The sequence below is a fragment of the Atta colombica genome, unplaced genomic scaffold (genome assembly GCF_001594045.1).
Source record: "Atta colombica isolate Treedump-2 unplaced genomic scaffold, Acol1.0 scaffold254, whole genome shotgun sequence".
Taxonomy (NCBI): domain Eukaryota; kingdom Metazoa; phylum Arthropoda; class Insecta; order Hymenoptera; family Formicidae; genus Atta; species Atta colombica.
This window is the reverse complement of record NW_017259353.1, coordinates 1460742-1474839: the sequence shown is the minus strand read 5'-3', so window position 1 is coordinate 1474839 and position 14098 is coordinate 1460742. Positions and strand designations below refer to the sequence as shown.

The 14098-nt window shown below is 27.7% G+C and overlaps 1 protein-coding gene across 4 annotated transcripts in view; it reads left to right on the top strand.

Annotated features, from left to right (window-relative positions):
- The window catches only part of LOC108689086 (broad-complex core protein isoforms 1/2/3/4/5-like), an 83103-nt gene that overhangs the window by 21290 nt on the left and 47715 nt on the right, over positions 1-14098 (top strand). For 3 of the 4 annotated variants that reach the window (XM_018195700.1, XM_018195701.1, XM_018195698.1), the window contains 3 exons: positions 6417-6781; positions 7167-7392; positions 11229-12023. In XM_018195700.1, the coding sequence (XP_018051189.1) occupies positions 11814-12023 (210 nt within the window). In that variant the 5' untranslated portion in view covers positions 6417-6781; positions 7167-7392; positions 11229-11813. Of the gene's footprint in view, positions 1-6416; positions 6782-7166; positions 7393-11228; positions 12024-14098 lie in introns of those variants that run through there. The other variant, XM_018195699.1, reaches the window with a different exon arrangement.

Genomic DNA, 14098 nt, shown 5'->3' with positions numbered 1-14098 from the left:
AAATAGAGGAAAGAATCTTTGATGGAATTACGTAGTCTTCTTTCTTTAATGTAAAAAAGCGAAAAGAGAGAAAATATACTTATATAAAGAAATATATACATTGTCTAAAATGAAAAATGCGAGATCAATATTTATTATATTGTATCTATGTACAGAACCATCAGAGAGATTTATGTGGAATGACTGCAGCAATTTGTTTAATTGGGATGCGTATCGAAAGAGAAGAAAAAGAAGAAGATTAATAAAGAGAAAACTTTCAAGAACTTTATAATCAAATATAATCGCAGCAATACATAAATAAATGTAATAAATAAATAAATAAATATATAAATATAAATATAAATAAATATAAAAAAAAATTTATACAGGAAAGTCCCCTAATATGAGATAGCGATGTTTCTAATAAACACTAATAAAATTTGTTCTACTATGAATTTATTGCTCTTGGATTGAAAACTATTTAGTAGAAAATTCATTAATAAATCATACCTATAGTTATTGTAAAACAAGATTTTTAGAATTTGGATATTTTCATTAAGATAAACTTTTAAACTTCGTTTATTATTTAACAAAATAAATATTTGGCAATAAATTCTTCATAGAGTAGTGATAGAGTAAGATCGTATTGATAGAAAAATATACGGTATGTGTTGAATTGTTTAATTATAGAACATAGATTTGATGATCGTAAAACTATAAGACGTGGAAATCATAATATGAGATACTCAGGGTATTTGTAATATGAAATAACTCCTATGTATAGTGAAAATCGTTGCTAAAGTATAAATGTGATTGTACAATAATAAAAAAGACAACCGGAATGAACGTCGAATGAGTGTCTATTTCTGCGATGCTTGATTCCAACTATCTGAAGATGAGTTCTGGATATAATCTGTCATATGCTTATTTTTCGCGCACGCTGGTTGTGTTTGTTTGTATTTTAGAAACATTAAATAAATTTTTTTGCACTGATATACTTTGCGTTTTATTATCGATTTCTTGGGGCATCTCATATTAGGAGCATAATTTTTTGACTTTGCGATTTGCTCACTTTTTACATTTCTGTAATTTAAAAAAAAAATGGAATTTGAATTAAATTTTATATAACGTTATCTTAAAGCTTATTGAATTTCCTTTAAAATGACCTATTATTTTTTTAAATTTTGCCTATGACAGCATTTACCCAAAATGAACTCATGTATAATGTATCTCATTATAGGGATCTTTATATATTAACATAATATAAATATATATTACGTCTATTACGTCTATTACGGCTATATTCACTTCAAGTATTGAAAATCTATAGTTTATGTTACATATACGAGTGCATTAAAGATTTTCAGTATTCGCAGTGAATAATGGAACATAGCCATATATTATATACAAGATGGCAAAGTTTGATATAAAATGATGCCAAGTTTGGTTCAAATGTATTCTTAATATAATTTGGAAACTTTGGGTTACAATCTTGTATAATATTTAGATCTTTTTTTGTTTCTGTCATTTTTTCTTTTCCTTTATTTTGAACTTTCTTCTCTTAATTATTTCATTTTTATCTTATTGCATTTCATTTAATTTAATATTTACTTTGTAATTTATTGTGTAATTTCTTATTATTACTGTCTACTTTTCTTTTCTTTATACATTTATTATATTAGTTTCTTAAAGAAAATGTCAACTTGCAGAATCTTTATTTTTAGATAAATTGTCCATCTATTTATTCGTCTATTTATATATACATTACATCCACACTTACAGACATAAAAGATATTTATATGTATATATTTTTTAAATAAAATTCCGATTTAAAGCAAATAATATTTCAAAATTATGCATAATTTAGAGTGCGTGATTCGCATTTTTCATTAACTGACAAATGCCGGAATTATATTTGCGCTTCGATGCCGAGTATAGTTTGGATGTCGATCGATCAGTCGAAATGTATTCCCGGGCGACGTGGTTCATTCATACGATACAATGGAATGCCTGCAGCACACACGTTGCCACATGTGTCACGCTCTGTTTTACGTTCTCGTAGTTACGATTTTACACATTCACAAGCTAAATACCTGAGCGAGAAACACACAAATCAAATAGCAATTTAAGATACTCAAATATTTAAAATAAGATATTTTTGCAAGAAAATATTTTTTTCACGAACAATAATACAGTTTTGTAATTATGGGTAATTTTAATTGAAATATTCCAGTTTGCATGTATAATTTTGAAAGAATAAATTTTAATTTTCCCAAGTTTAAATAAATAAAAACATGAATTTTTGATTCAATTAAAAAATTTAAATTCAATATTTTGAGATATGCATTTTTAATTTTCAAAGATACCATTAAAAGAGCTAATTATAATAATTGCAGTTATAACTAAGACAAAAATAAAGTTATTTCATTCTGTATAATGATAAACGTTATGTCTTTAAAATTACACAACCTCGATTTTTAATTAGAATGATATATGTATTTAAACCAATTACATTAATTCCAAGAAGCCAAATTCCTGGATATTTCATTGGCATATTGTTTTCTTTTCAATTCTCACACATGACTGTGTCAAATCAAACACATGGTCAATGATACGAAGATAAATGTTCGCGGTGTCAGCAGTTGTATTTGTGATTAGCGTATGGCTTTGATTTATTCCACTCTGGAAAGATGTAAGTCCGCCGGTCGGGTGAAATGTACATTCAAGTTCATAGAAGTTCTTCAAATCATAGAAGGAAAAATAAATAAGCGCATTCTGCAGACTTGCGCTTTCTAACTACATTCTTATGAAATCGTGATCATTACGTCAATTTCATAATGTGATTGCTCGATATATTATTGTTTCAGCCGCAAGATGCAATACCTAAATGACTTTACAGCAAATATATTTATCTGTGTTAAAATTCTTTCACTTTGTATAAATCTAAGTAATACTGAATATACAGTTATATTATATATTTTTATAAAATTCCGATACGTATTAATAAATTTATTTTTTGAAAGAAATATACGTATTAATAAATTTGTTTTTTGAAAGAAGTTAATGCAGTTTTGTTATAATTATTTGTTATGCAAATTTTTTAATTATAAGTTACATTGACTTCAGTTACGCATTCATACTTTATGCAATGACCGTAAATACGTGGCTGCAGTCGATTTATTGATTGCCTCTCGACCACAGAATTCATGATCAATATTGAATTCATGATCAATATTGAAATCTGATTTGCAATATCGGTTGATATCTACGTATGATTTTTGATTATTATCAGCTACTACGAATATTAATTTAAATAGATTTCCAATCGGTGACTATATTGGCTTTTAAAAGTATAACAGTTTCATAATGCGTAATCGCTGCGACTTATGTGCTTTTAATTCTCGACACGTACGTTGTAATTGCATTACGTAGCCGCAGCTTTTTTCAGACTACACCCATATGTTACTCCGCGATATCTCGGGCAGTTTGTTTATAAAACGTTACTATATACGCGGAAATGCGAAACAACGCAGCCGCTATCGGGCGAGATCGAGCTATTTTCGTAATTAAAGCGGCAAAGGCGATCATACATTGTGCGGGCAAACATGATCAAGCTTTACATTTCTCTGATAACCACCGGATGATAAGAGCGATGTCACAGAGTTTGTTTTAATGGAAATTAAATGGTGAAATGTAAAACACTCGGGAAGAAGAGATCGCAAAACTATTATATACGTCTTGTTGGTACATAAATTCTACATTTCTCCGGCTTGTGAATGAAGTGCTACGTAAAGTGTATATATAATATAGCGATTATATTAAAATTGTATGCTTCTCTGTGGCGTTAGAAATCTTTTCCTATAAATTTGTCACAAACATTGAATAACACGATCAATTATTTTATACAAATTTTTTTATGCCATTTCTTTATACGAAAAGAAGACTTTAAAAGTAGTGATTTCTATTTAGAAAAAATTTCTATTTAGAAAAACCTCTGCTTTATACTGATCTTAATCATTGATTTCCAAGATACTATTATTCTTCTTCTTTCTCTCTTTTTTGTTTTCTTTCTTTTCCTTTTAAATTCTTCCTTATCGTCATCGTTGTTGTCACTGTTAGTTTTACCTTTTTTTGTTTCTTTTGATATCTTTCTCTTCTTTTTAGGTAAGAATCTTTGATCTTTAAGTTGCAAGATTCTTTACTATTGTCAATTCAAATCTTAACAATAATAAATGAGAATAGTAGAGTGGGAATTTTTTCGTCTATTTCTTGCGATAATGTTAATGTTTCTACAGCACATGTTGATTATTTAAAAATCGTATATATTTCAAGAAGCAATCATGATTGTACAATGTAATATAACGTTATAAGACTGCAAAAAGATATTATTTGCTATCGTGAATTTTCGTATTACTTTAAAGTTAAAACTGATGGAATAGTCCCCGCCTTCTCTAACCCATAATAATATTTTGAAATTAAATTATTATCTATTGTTATTATATTTATTTATTCAATACATAAAATTTATATATACACATGCAAGTTATATACACAGATTAAGTAAAAAAATATCAAATTTTATTATTAATTTATTATTATTAATTTACTGTTTTTATACATATTGTGTTGTTCTTATCATGTGCTTATTTTAATCTGCTTAAACTTTCGTAAATTACAATTTTTGTAGCTTGAACGCATATGCTTTATTGCTTGCAAAATATTTCGTATTTAATAAATATTTATTTAATGATTGCCAAAGATATTTTATGGTATTGGCATGTTGATCGAGAAATTTTATCCGGTCAATAGATATTATTAAAAAATTAGATACTATAAGATATAACGTATGCATGTAAATCTGTACGTTTAAAGCATGCAAAATAGAAGACGTTGATTTGAATACGTTTTCTACGTTTTCTATTAACACGCAATCAACATTGAGAAAACTTTAAGTGAATCGAGACAGCAAACGCAATGGACATTGCGCTTGTATTTATAATAATTGATGTACGGAAAGAAATGTTTATAACCGATCGTAAAAGTCAAATGATTTACAATTAGAGTTGTAAGTAAATGAAAAATAATTCTACGATGACTCTTCCGTATATGATGCAAGTAAAGAGCATCTCATCATAAAATCCACTAATTATGCCAATGTCTAAGGCACGCACAACTTAGAACAACTTCATTAGAAATAATATTTTACTTAATGCGTGCTATGTATAATGTCGATAATATTTTTTTTTACTGAAATGTCATTCATGTTTAAAAAATAATATTACCCGTAAAATCTAAACTTTAATATTTAACATGAAAAGATTGGAAGATTTACAAAAAAATTTTAGAAATTTTCAAAACATCTTATTATAAATAATTTCTTTTTATAAATAATTGCGTAAAAATCAAATTATACAAGAAAAATACATAAGTCGAGTTAAAATAATGTTAATTTTCTTAATATTCAGCAAATTATAATGAATATATGACAAATATACAATAAAATTTTACAATTTAACAAGAGTATTCCATTAGTCTTCAAAGAAAAACAATTCCAATGAAATTTTTTAAACAGTTTATGTAGTTAATTATAAACCTATAGACCTTCTATATAATTGTACCGTTACCAGCTATATATCACCAAGAACGCATAATATTGTATGTGTAATGTTCCAACCGAACATTAAGTGTCGTGATACCTGTAAAAGTTTTGAAAAATCAAAAGTTTCACGGGACATTTCAGTCAGACGAACACCAACACGCGAATAAAACAGTCGTAAACCGAATGATGTTCAGAAGATTCCGTTATAAAGCATTTTTGCAAATAGATTGATTGATATATATCTACTTGTAAGTATAATCAAAGAAGTAGATACTGTGCATGTGCTATTCTTTAATTATTCTTTTCTAATCGTTTCATAGCGGTGCTATAAAGTGATTTAATTGCAATTTCGGTGAAGACTGAAATATTATATATTATAATTGTGAAAATTTGATATGAAATATTACATTAGGGTGCACAAATTTTTCCTTCGATTGTCATCCTTTTTCAATTGTAGATCTTTAAATAACATTTTATTAATAATATAAATACAAAAATGAAAGAAAATCCTATTTTTATCTTTTATTCTTAACTTTATTGTTAATTTCATAGCATTATTTTTATATTTTTTTTCTTTCTTCATTCATGTAAAAATAAATAAGATTGTTTTATATGTCAATTCTTTACTTATTTTGTTACCAATATTTAATAATATCAAGAGCAATAATTCTTATCTCAATATATCAATGGTACTCAATAATCATCCAAATTAACATTCAAATACAAATTTACAAATCTACAATTCAATTATGCAAGAATCATTAACGTATTTCTCTTGTCACTTGTTGAAATCGAATCTAAATCTAAACTTAATTTGTATTAATTGTGTCTATTACAGGAAAGAAAAGTGTGTAACCTGAAAACTGAACAAATAAAAACTGAACAAATAAAACTGAACAAAAAGAAAAAGAAAAGTAAAAAAAGTGTATAAAAACCGGAAGAGGAATGGTAAGCAAAAACATCAGAATAAGACAAAGTCTTGTCTTTGTCATTAATAATAAGGATAAAAGTACGAAGGAGAACCTTTGTAGGCTCATTTCCCGGCACTGGATGTCGGACTGACGCGTCGACCGCGACGCAGAAGGACAGAAGGTGCAAGCGTTTCGGTATGCGCGAAAAAGTGATATATACTAACATCTCCAAGGAACAATTAAACATTAAGAAAAAGCGAGAGAAAAAGAGAAGATTTATTTCTATCATAAGGTAAATACTCTAAAAATATATTAGCATATATAAAAGGATAGTCATTATTGAATAATAAAATAAAAAGAAAGAAAAAAAAAGAAAAAATTTGGTTTTAAGAAATATACTATCAATAAGTATATTAATATTACGATTATTATGTGAAAATAAATTAATATTTTTGAACACATGATTTTCCTTCAAGTTTAACCTGATGTTTCATCCAATGGACATCCATGAACATTATAGATGAAGCCATCTATAATGTTCATGGATGTCCATTGGATGAAACATCAGGTTAAACTTAATCACAAGTTAACTAGATAATGAAAAACCCGAACCCTTATCTCTATCATTTCTTTCAGAAGTTATCAGATAAATAAAACATTTTATATTTTGTTAACAGCTTACAAACCAGAAGTCAGGATGGTGTAATGGAAATAGTTCCTCGAGAAATATCTGATTATCAATATTACACGGACAAAGTGGTCGAATAATCAAAATAAAAAAAGTAACCAAATACTTCAATTTCGGGGAACTATTCAGCAGATATTACACTTTCATACTACAGTATCTGATACTAATTAGATATAGTATCTGATTCAAAAAGTTCAACGCCGGACATTTCTAAGGTATTTACCTATATAAGGTATTTTATTAAAAATAAAATTTTCGTTATTTTAAAATTAATAATTGATTTTAATATTTATACCATCGAAAAGCGAGTATATGTATTTCTGTATACAATATATGGTGTTATTCATAATCACAACAACACCTTAAGTATGCATTCGAGTTCAAAATATTAATTTTGGAAATTTTAAATTTAGTACAAAGAAATAAGAGTCTAATTATTTGATGTTCTCTGACGTAAATGTTATTTAATTAGATTTTTATATTAATTATTTTTATAATTTTATATTAATTATTCCTTAAATAAATCTTTTGAAAGATAAAAGATTTCTAAATTTAGAACATTGCATTGTATTATATCGATCGAAAATTATATAAAATACGAAATACGGATTAAATTAAATTGTTGTATTATTAAAAGTGCATTTTTACCTTGCATCGGCTTATAGCTTTTCATATTCAATTATTGATTTTGTAATCTTCAAGCATAATCAATTATGCTTATTAACCCTATAATGCTATCACTATTGAGTGATACAGTATTTCTATCAATAAATTTTATGTTCAATAGACTATTTTTGTTTAATAGACTTATGTTGTTATGTTGACTCTTCTTTTCTTTACTTATGTAGACTTAAATATGTTATAACTTACGTTATAACGTATGTTATGACTTATGTTATGACTTATGTTATATTATAGACTTATGTTATGTTGACTACTTATGTTCAATAGACTACTTTTAATTAATATATTTTCGTATTTTTAATATATTTCACACTTTCAATATTTATAATCTACAAAATATTGATAATCTAGACCTTTATGAACACAAATAACCTAATTATTAATTTAAAATGAACGAAAAAATAAGTATACTATCAAATTCAATTTTAAAATAATATAGCGCATATAGTACAATTGTGTATTATGCATTTCTTCTCATAACTTAAATAAAATATAAAATAACACAAATCTGCTTAATTAAAAATCACTTATCACGCTTTCTGTTATAAAACTGACCATTCGAGAGTCAGTATTATAACAAACTGATATATAACGGAAAGAATTTTTAAAAGCTTGTCTTTGCTTGTTCTATCTTTTAGCATATCAGGTTGGAATCTTCGTAATGATCACTAAAGGCATAACTTAGCGCTCATTGACCTCGCTTACTTATACGTATCGATAACATTCTAGGGTTAATTAATTTTTGTATAATATCTCTATATAAACATATATTTTATTTCTTTTTACACAAAATTGTAATTTTTTTATTTATGTGATATAAATTTATATAAATTCGTATTGTTGTGAATTATTTAATATTTTATTAGTGGAATTTTATGATGTAATGAAGATATGATCTTCTTATCAACTTTATTATGTATTTTTTTGATTGAATAAATTATATGTAAGTCATAATAAATGTTCTTGAGTATATTAAATTAACGTTTTTAATTGTCATAAACTTTACGATTGAACGATCATGATAACCGAACAGGTTGCTATTTTTATTGGAATTTTCGTGGCTTTTATGATTTCGGCATAAACAATGTGAAGGGGTTGCTAATGAAAGGTTTACGAAATAAATGTAAAAATATTTTACATCGGACGATTGCGCACGCTAAGGTCGATTGAACAATTCCATTAGCGGCGAGTTTTACATTGGCAAGATAATACCTAATTTGTTCATTACGAATGGCGTATTAAAATTTAAATTTTAATAGTCTCCAACGAGTCCGATATTAAAAATGTATCACATAATGCGTTCGTTACGAATTACATATTTAAATTTTCATGGACAGCTGGCCAGTCAGTAACCATTAAAAATGTAATCTTTGATTCCCGGGAACTGCATAAAAATTTCATCAATCTATATACATACATGAATTACCAATAATATCATTCGCGTGTAATAGGTAAATTATAATAAATCAATTTATTTAATTATTATCTTGAATATATTTTTCACATTAATATATTTCTAAAGAAAAAACGATTATTATCGAGATGTTTATTATATTTAAGCAGAAAGAACTTAATTCAATTATATACAAAATGGCAAATATTATAAAATTATTCAAAAAAAACAATACAGAAAGTAAATTAATAGATTTTATGCGCGCATAATATATTATGAGAATGGAATAAAAAGGCTTTTAAAAAATTTTAATGAACAATTAAATTAAATATTAATATTAATTTGAGATTGTAAGATGTTTCTCAATTTTAAAAGGAAAAATATGTTCCAAATAATTCGAGTATTTAATTATTGGTTTGTAATTTGATATCAAGGCGTACTTTCAACTCATGCATTAACATTAGGCTGTGTTCTGATATAACAAGGCTATAATACATAAAAATGTAAGCACTAAGCAAATTAACATTTTGAAGTTGCTACTGCTTACTTAATTGCCTTAAGAGAGTGTCAAACTTCATAAATTTGATTTATCAGAAGAAAAAATTTTATGAATTGACTAATCAAAGAATACTTCAAAAGAATTGTATTATTATTGACTATACCCAGTCTTTATTGTGATTGACCGATTACTGCTTATGTCTAAATAATGTTTTTTTATTGGAAAAAAGTACAACACTGTTGCAATTTAGTGTAATAAATTTGGTTTTACATATTTTCAATGTTAATAAATAATTTAATCCTCTTTTAAAGATATGATTATTGACAACAAAGAAAATGTAATTAAAAGAGTTAAATTATTTATTAACACTGAAAGTATTGTATGTAAATTGATTTGCATTCAATTGCACTTAATTGCACACCAATGTTGCACTAATTTTTTCAGTGGATATTACTCCCTTACATTTTTTCTCTGTTCTATATACTATCAGCTCATATACTACCAGTATTAATAATCTGTACCATACGTAATGTCACCACTAGCATAGAAAGCACCTTTGGGCAAAGAAGATTTTGCACCTTCTTAATATTTTTATTTACTCTCAATTTTTTTAATAAGATACATTTTTAAATAATTTTTTAAAGTTTTTTTTAGACAAGACGCAATTTGATCATATAAGATTTTTTCCCTAAAATAGAAATGTAAAAAGTGAAAATTTCTACATTGAAATTGATATAAAAATTTTTCACTTTTACATCCACTCTAGAAAAATAATCGATAACTTGATGCTGAAACTGATGCTTTAATTTTAACCTTTTTTTTTTTGTAATCTGAGTCTTTTTTGATACAAGTAATTTCATTTTTATATAAATTCTCTGAAATAAAGAAAGGCAGAGTCCGATTTTCTCTCTTAAAATATCTTGTTAATAGGAATCTTGTTGAAAAGAAAAAAATGTTGAAAAATAACTCTGAAATTTTCCATATTTTCTGAAAGTTTATAATGATACAAAAATTGAGCTTGACAAAAAAGCTGGATTGCAGACGGAAAAAGTAAAAACATGTAAATGGAGGAAAACTTCAAACTTAATTTAACTTCTCTTTTTAATGCATTTGTGCAATGCACAACTTGCACACCTGCTTGCGGCGGCCCTGCATAACATAAATTATAGATTTTTAATTTTTAGTATTGCATTTATATAGTATTCATAAGGTATATTTGACGCTACGAATGCTTCGAAATATTGATTGATAACATCAAGTGGACAGTAGTCTTATTTTTCGTCTTAAGATTGGTTTATGATATCTTAAGACTGCATTTAAAACGGTCTTAAATATAAAATTCGACTATGAATACCGGCCTATATATCGGGACACAGCCTTAAATCAATAATAAAAAAACAAAAGAAATACCGACTATTCTATTTATATTTATTTTGCATTGTGTGGAAACATAGTCGCTATTTGTTTTCTTGTAGCTAACAGCGGATTACTTCACTGTAAGAAACAATAGAGGACGACAACTGCGAACCATCAAAATAAGCAATAGCGTCTCTCGCGCCAAGTACATGTAGCAGCACTACATTATTTCGTGATCTCAGTCCGACGTTTTACCGTGCGCTTCCAGGTGCCACTCCTATCATGAGCCAAGTACTATGAGATTCTTCAACGTGGTGTACGCGAAGTTTCCCCTATACCTACTTTTATTTGGGATTGGGCGCTTAGCTTTCATTTCTTGGCTTTCACTTCTGATAACAATACCTTTGGAAGGAACAAACCGTAAAAAGGAATCTGTGACGATCCGTGACGACTTTTTCGAAGCATCGAACAATTGTTGAACGCTGCGACCAGGTTATTCGCCATACATACTTAAGCTTGGCGATTAAATTCGGGCGCGATTGAGTCGAGGACCTTCAAGGAATATACAGAACGGACAAGGAATAGGAAACGTGAGTGTAAACGAAGAAAGACTGGTGAAGTGTGGTCCGAGAGTATAGAGCACGAGCAACACGTCGAGTGTGAGCACGATAGCACCGCGGGTCGTTCTCAAGGGGACGGACGCCATGGCGGCTTCTTCGTCCTCATCGACTGGCGGAGAGCAGCAATACTCTCTTAGATGGAACGACTTTCAATCGAGCATTCTCAGTTCCGTACGTCAGCTGAGAGATGTGGAAGATTTTGTCGACGTCACGCTCGCCTGCGACAGCTGCAGCTTTACCGCACATAAGATCGTTCTTTCGGCGTGCAGTCCGTACTTTCGAAACTTGCTCAAGGTCAGTGCATTTTTTACCTTTTTCTTAAAATCTTTTTTCTTAAAATCTTTTTAGCTGCGAATTCAAAGCTACTACCGCCAAAACGGTCGATGAAAAAAGAATCATTAAATTATTTAGCGAGTTCTTTCGAGTCGAAATTAATAAAGTAACTACAACTAAAGAAAATAACTACATTTAATGGTTAAATTTATCTTAACATTTCTAATTTGTCATTCACGAACGTGATACGTTAATACAGTTATTAATATTCTTTTAATATTCGAGAAAGAGAGAGCATAGCTAGTGCATGTATTTTTTTCTATAATTTTTTTTGATAAATTTCATTAAATATATTGGAAAAATGAGAGAAGAAAAAAAATTGATGTAATTTTATTTTTTTTCTATTAATATTACTGAAAATATAACTGACATGAAATATACAAATCAATCACAATAGAGAATTATAAGAATATTATTTTACAATAGCTTAGCTAAAATCTAATTTTTTAATTTTGTCATAAATTTTATTAAACCTGCTGGATTTCATAGCGATGCATTATTAAATCATAGAATCAAGGAATGTAATTTAGCGGTCACTGCATGTGCGAGCGATGTGTAACTCGATCGTAATGTAGAAAAGTCGAGTCAGGGTCATGTATGATATAATATGTGTGGAAACGCTAACAGTGCGATGTGTGTAACGAAATCATAACTGATAATCGTGAAATGAACTACTTAAGCTTCCTTTTTATTCATGGAAACTGATATCTCTCTTCTTCAAAAGTATTTACATTATACTTCTTCCATAAAATTCGAATTTAATAAATATTGATGAATGAGCATAAAGCGTTCCAATACAAGATATGTAATAAATCAAATAATTAACTGCTAATCTTAGATTATTAATAGATATAGTCAGTGACGTTAGTATTTTAATTTATTCGTTGTAACTTTTTATGATAAGATTTCTTATCATAAAATCTAAATAATTTTGTTCAATTCTATTTAAAATCTATTAATATTTAACTTTCTAAATTGTATCATAGTGTTATAGTTTTCTTTAAATAATATCTATGAAGTACAAGTGTCAAGTTAAAATGTGATATATGATATGGTATATTGATACACTACAAATGCGTCATACAAAGTAGAATTTGGAATCGTATGTCATTAATTTTTAGCCACTCCAGTAATAATTTCTACCTCCAGATCGCTAATCTTAGATCGTTAATGGATGTAGTCAGTGACGTTGGAGTGTGTTTTATTCGGCGTTTTAACTTTCTAAAATAAGATTTCTTATGAATAAAACAGAATTTATACAGATACCTGTATCACTACTTTATGAGAAACTAATATTAAAAATAAGTGACTCTCTCATAATTTAAAATAGAAAAAATTGTGTTCTTAATATTGAATACCATTTAGCGTATCATATATTTTAATGTTGTTTCTGTCTTTAAAACGTTTCACAATCTATTCTTATTTAAACGTATTTATTATGAAGAAGCTTTTCTTTCTTTTAGGAACCGGTGAAAGTATATAATGCAAAACTCACGGATTATTATGCATACCTTAGTCTTCTTTCAATTTGTAGTTAAAATTAAGATGTTCCTTTAGTAATGTCAATCGCCGTCATTTTTTCTACGACCGGCAAGTTCGCATAATTTACATGAACAAAACATGAGGAACAATTTTTCGATATTATGATTTTATGAGGGTCGGAGGAATTTTGTACTCGGATTAAATTGTCAAGGTGGATTAAATTGTCAAGGAAATAAAAGAAAATCTGAAAGAAGAAAGTAGGCATTTCTCGGCGTGGAAGAGTAGATAGGAGGCAGATATCACACGCCGCGAAGAATTCGTAAGTCGTGGTTTCCTGTCCTCTCGATATCTTGGTTGGAAAAAAATAAGATAACACGTAGCAGCGAATTCATAATGTTTCTCATCATGTATATTGTAATACATTGCCGGAAACTATAAATTTAATAATGTAATAATTTTATAGTTGTATTATTAATGCATTTAGCAATTATTCCAAATAATAAATTTTGTGTTTATATCACAATATTGTCAGACATTTATAAACACAAATTAAT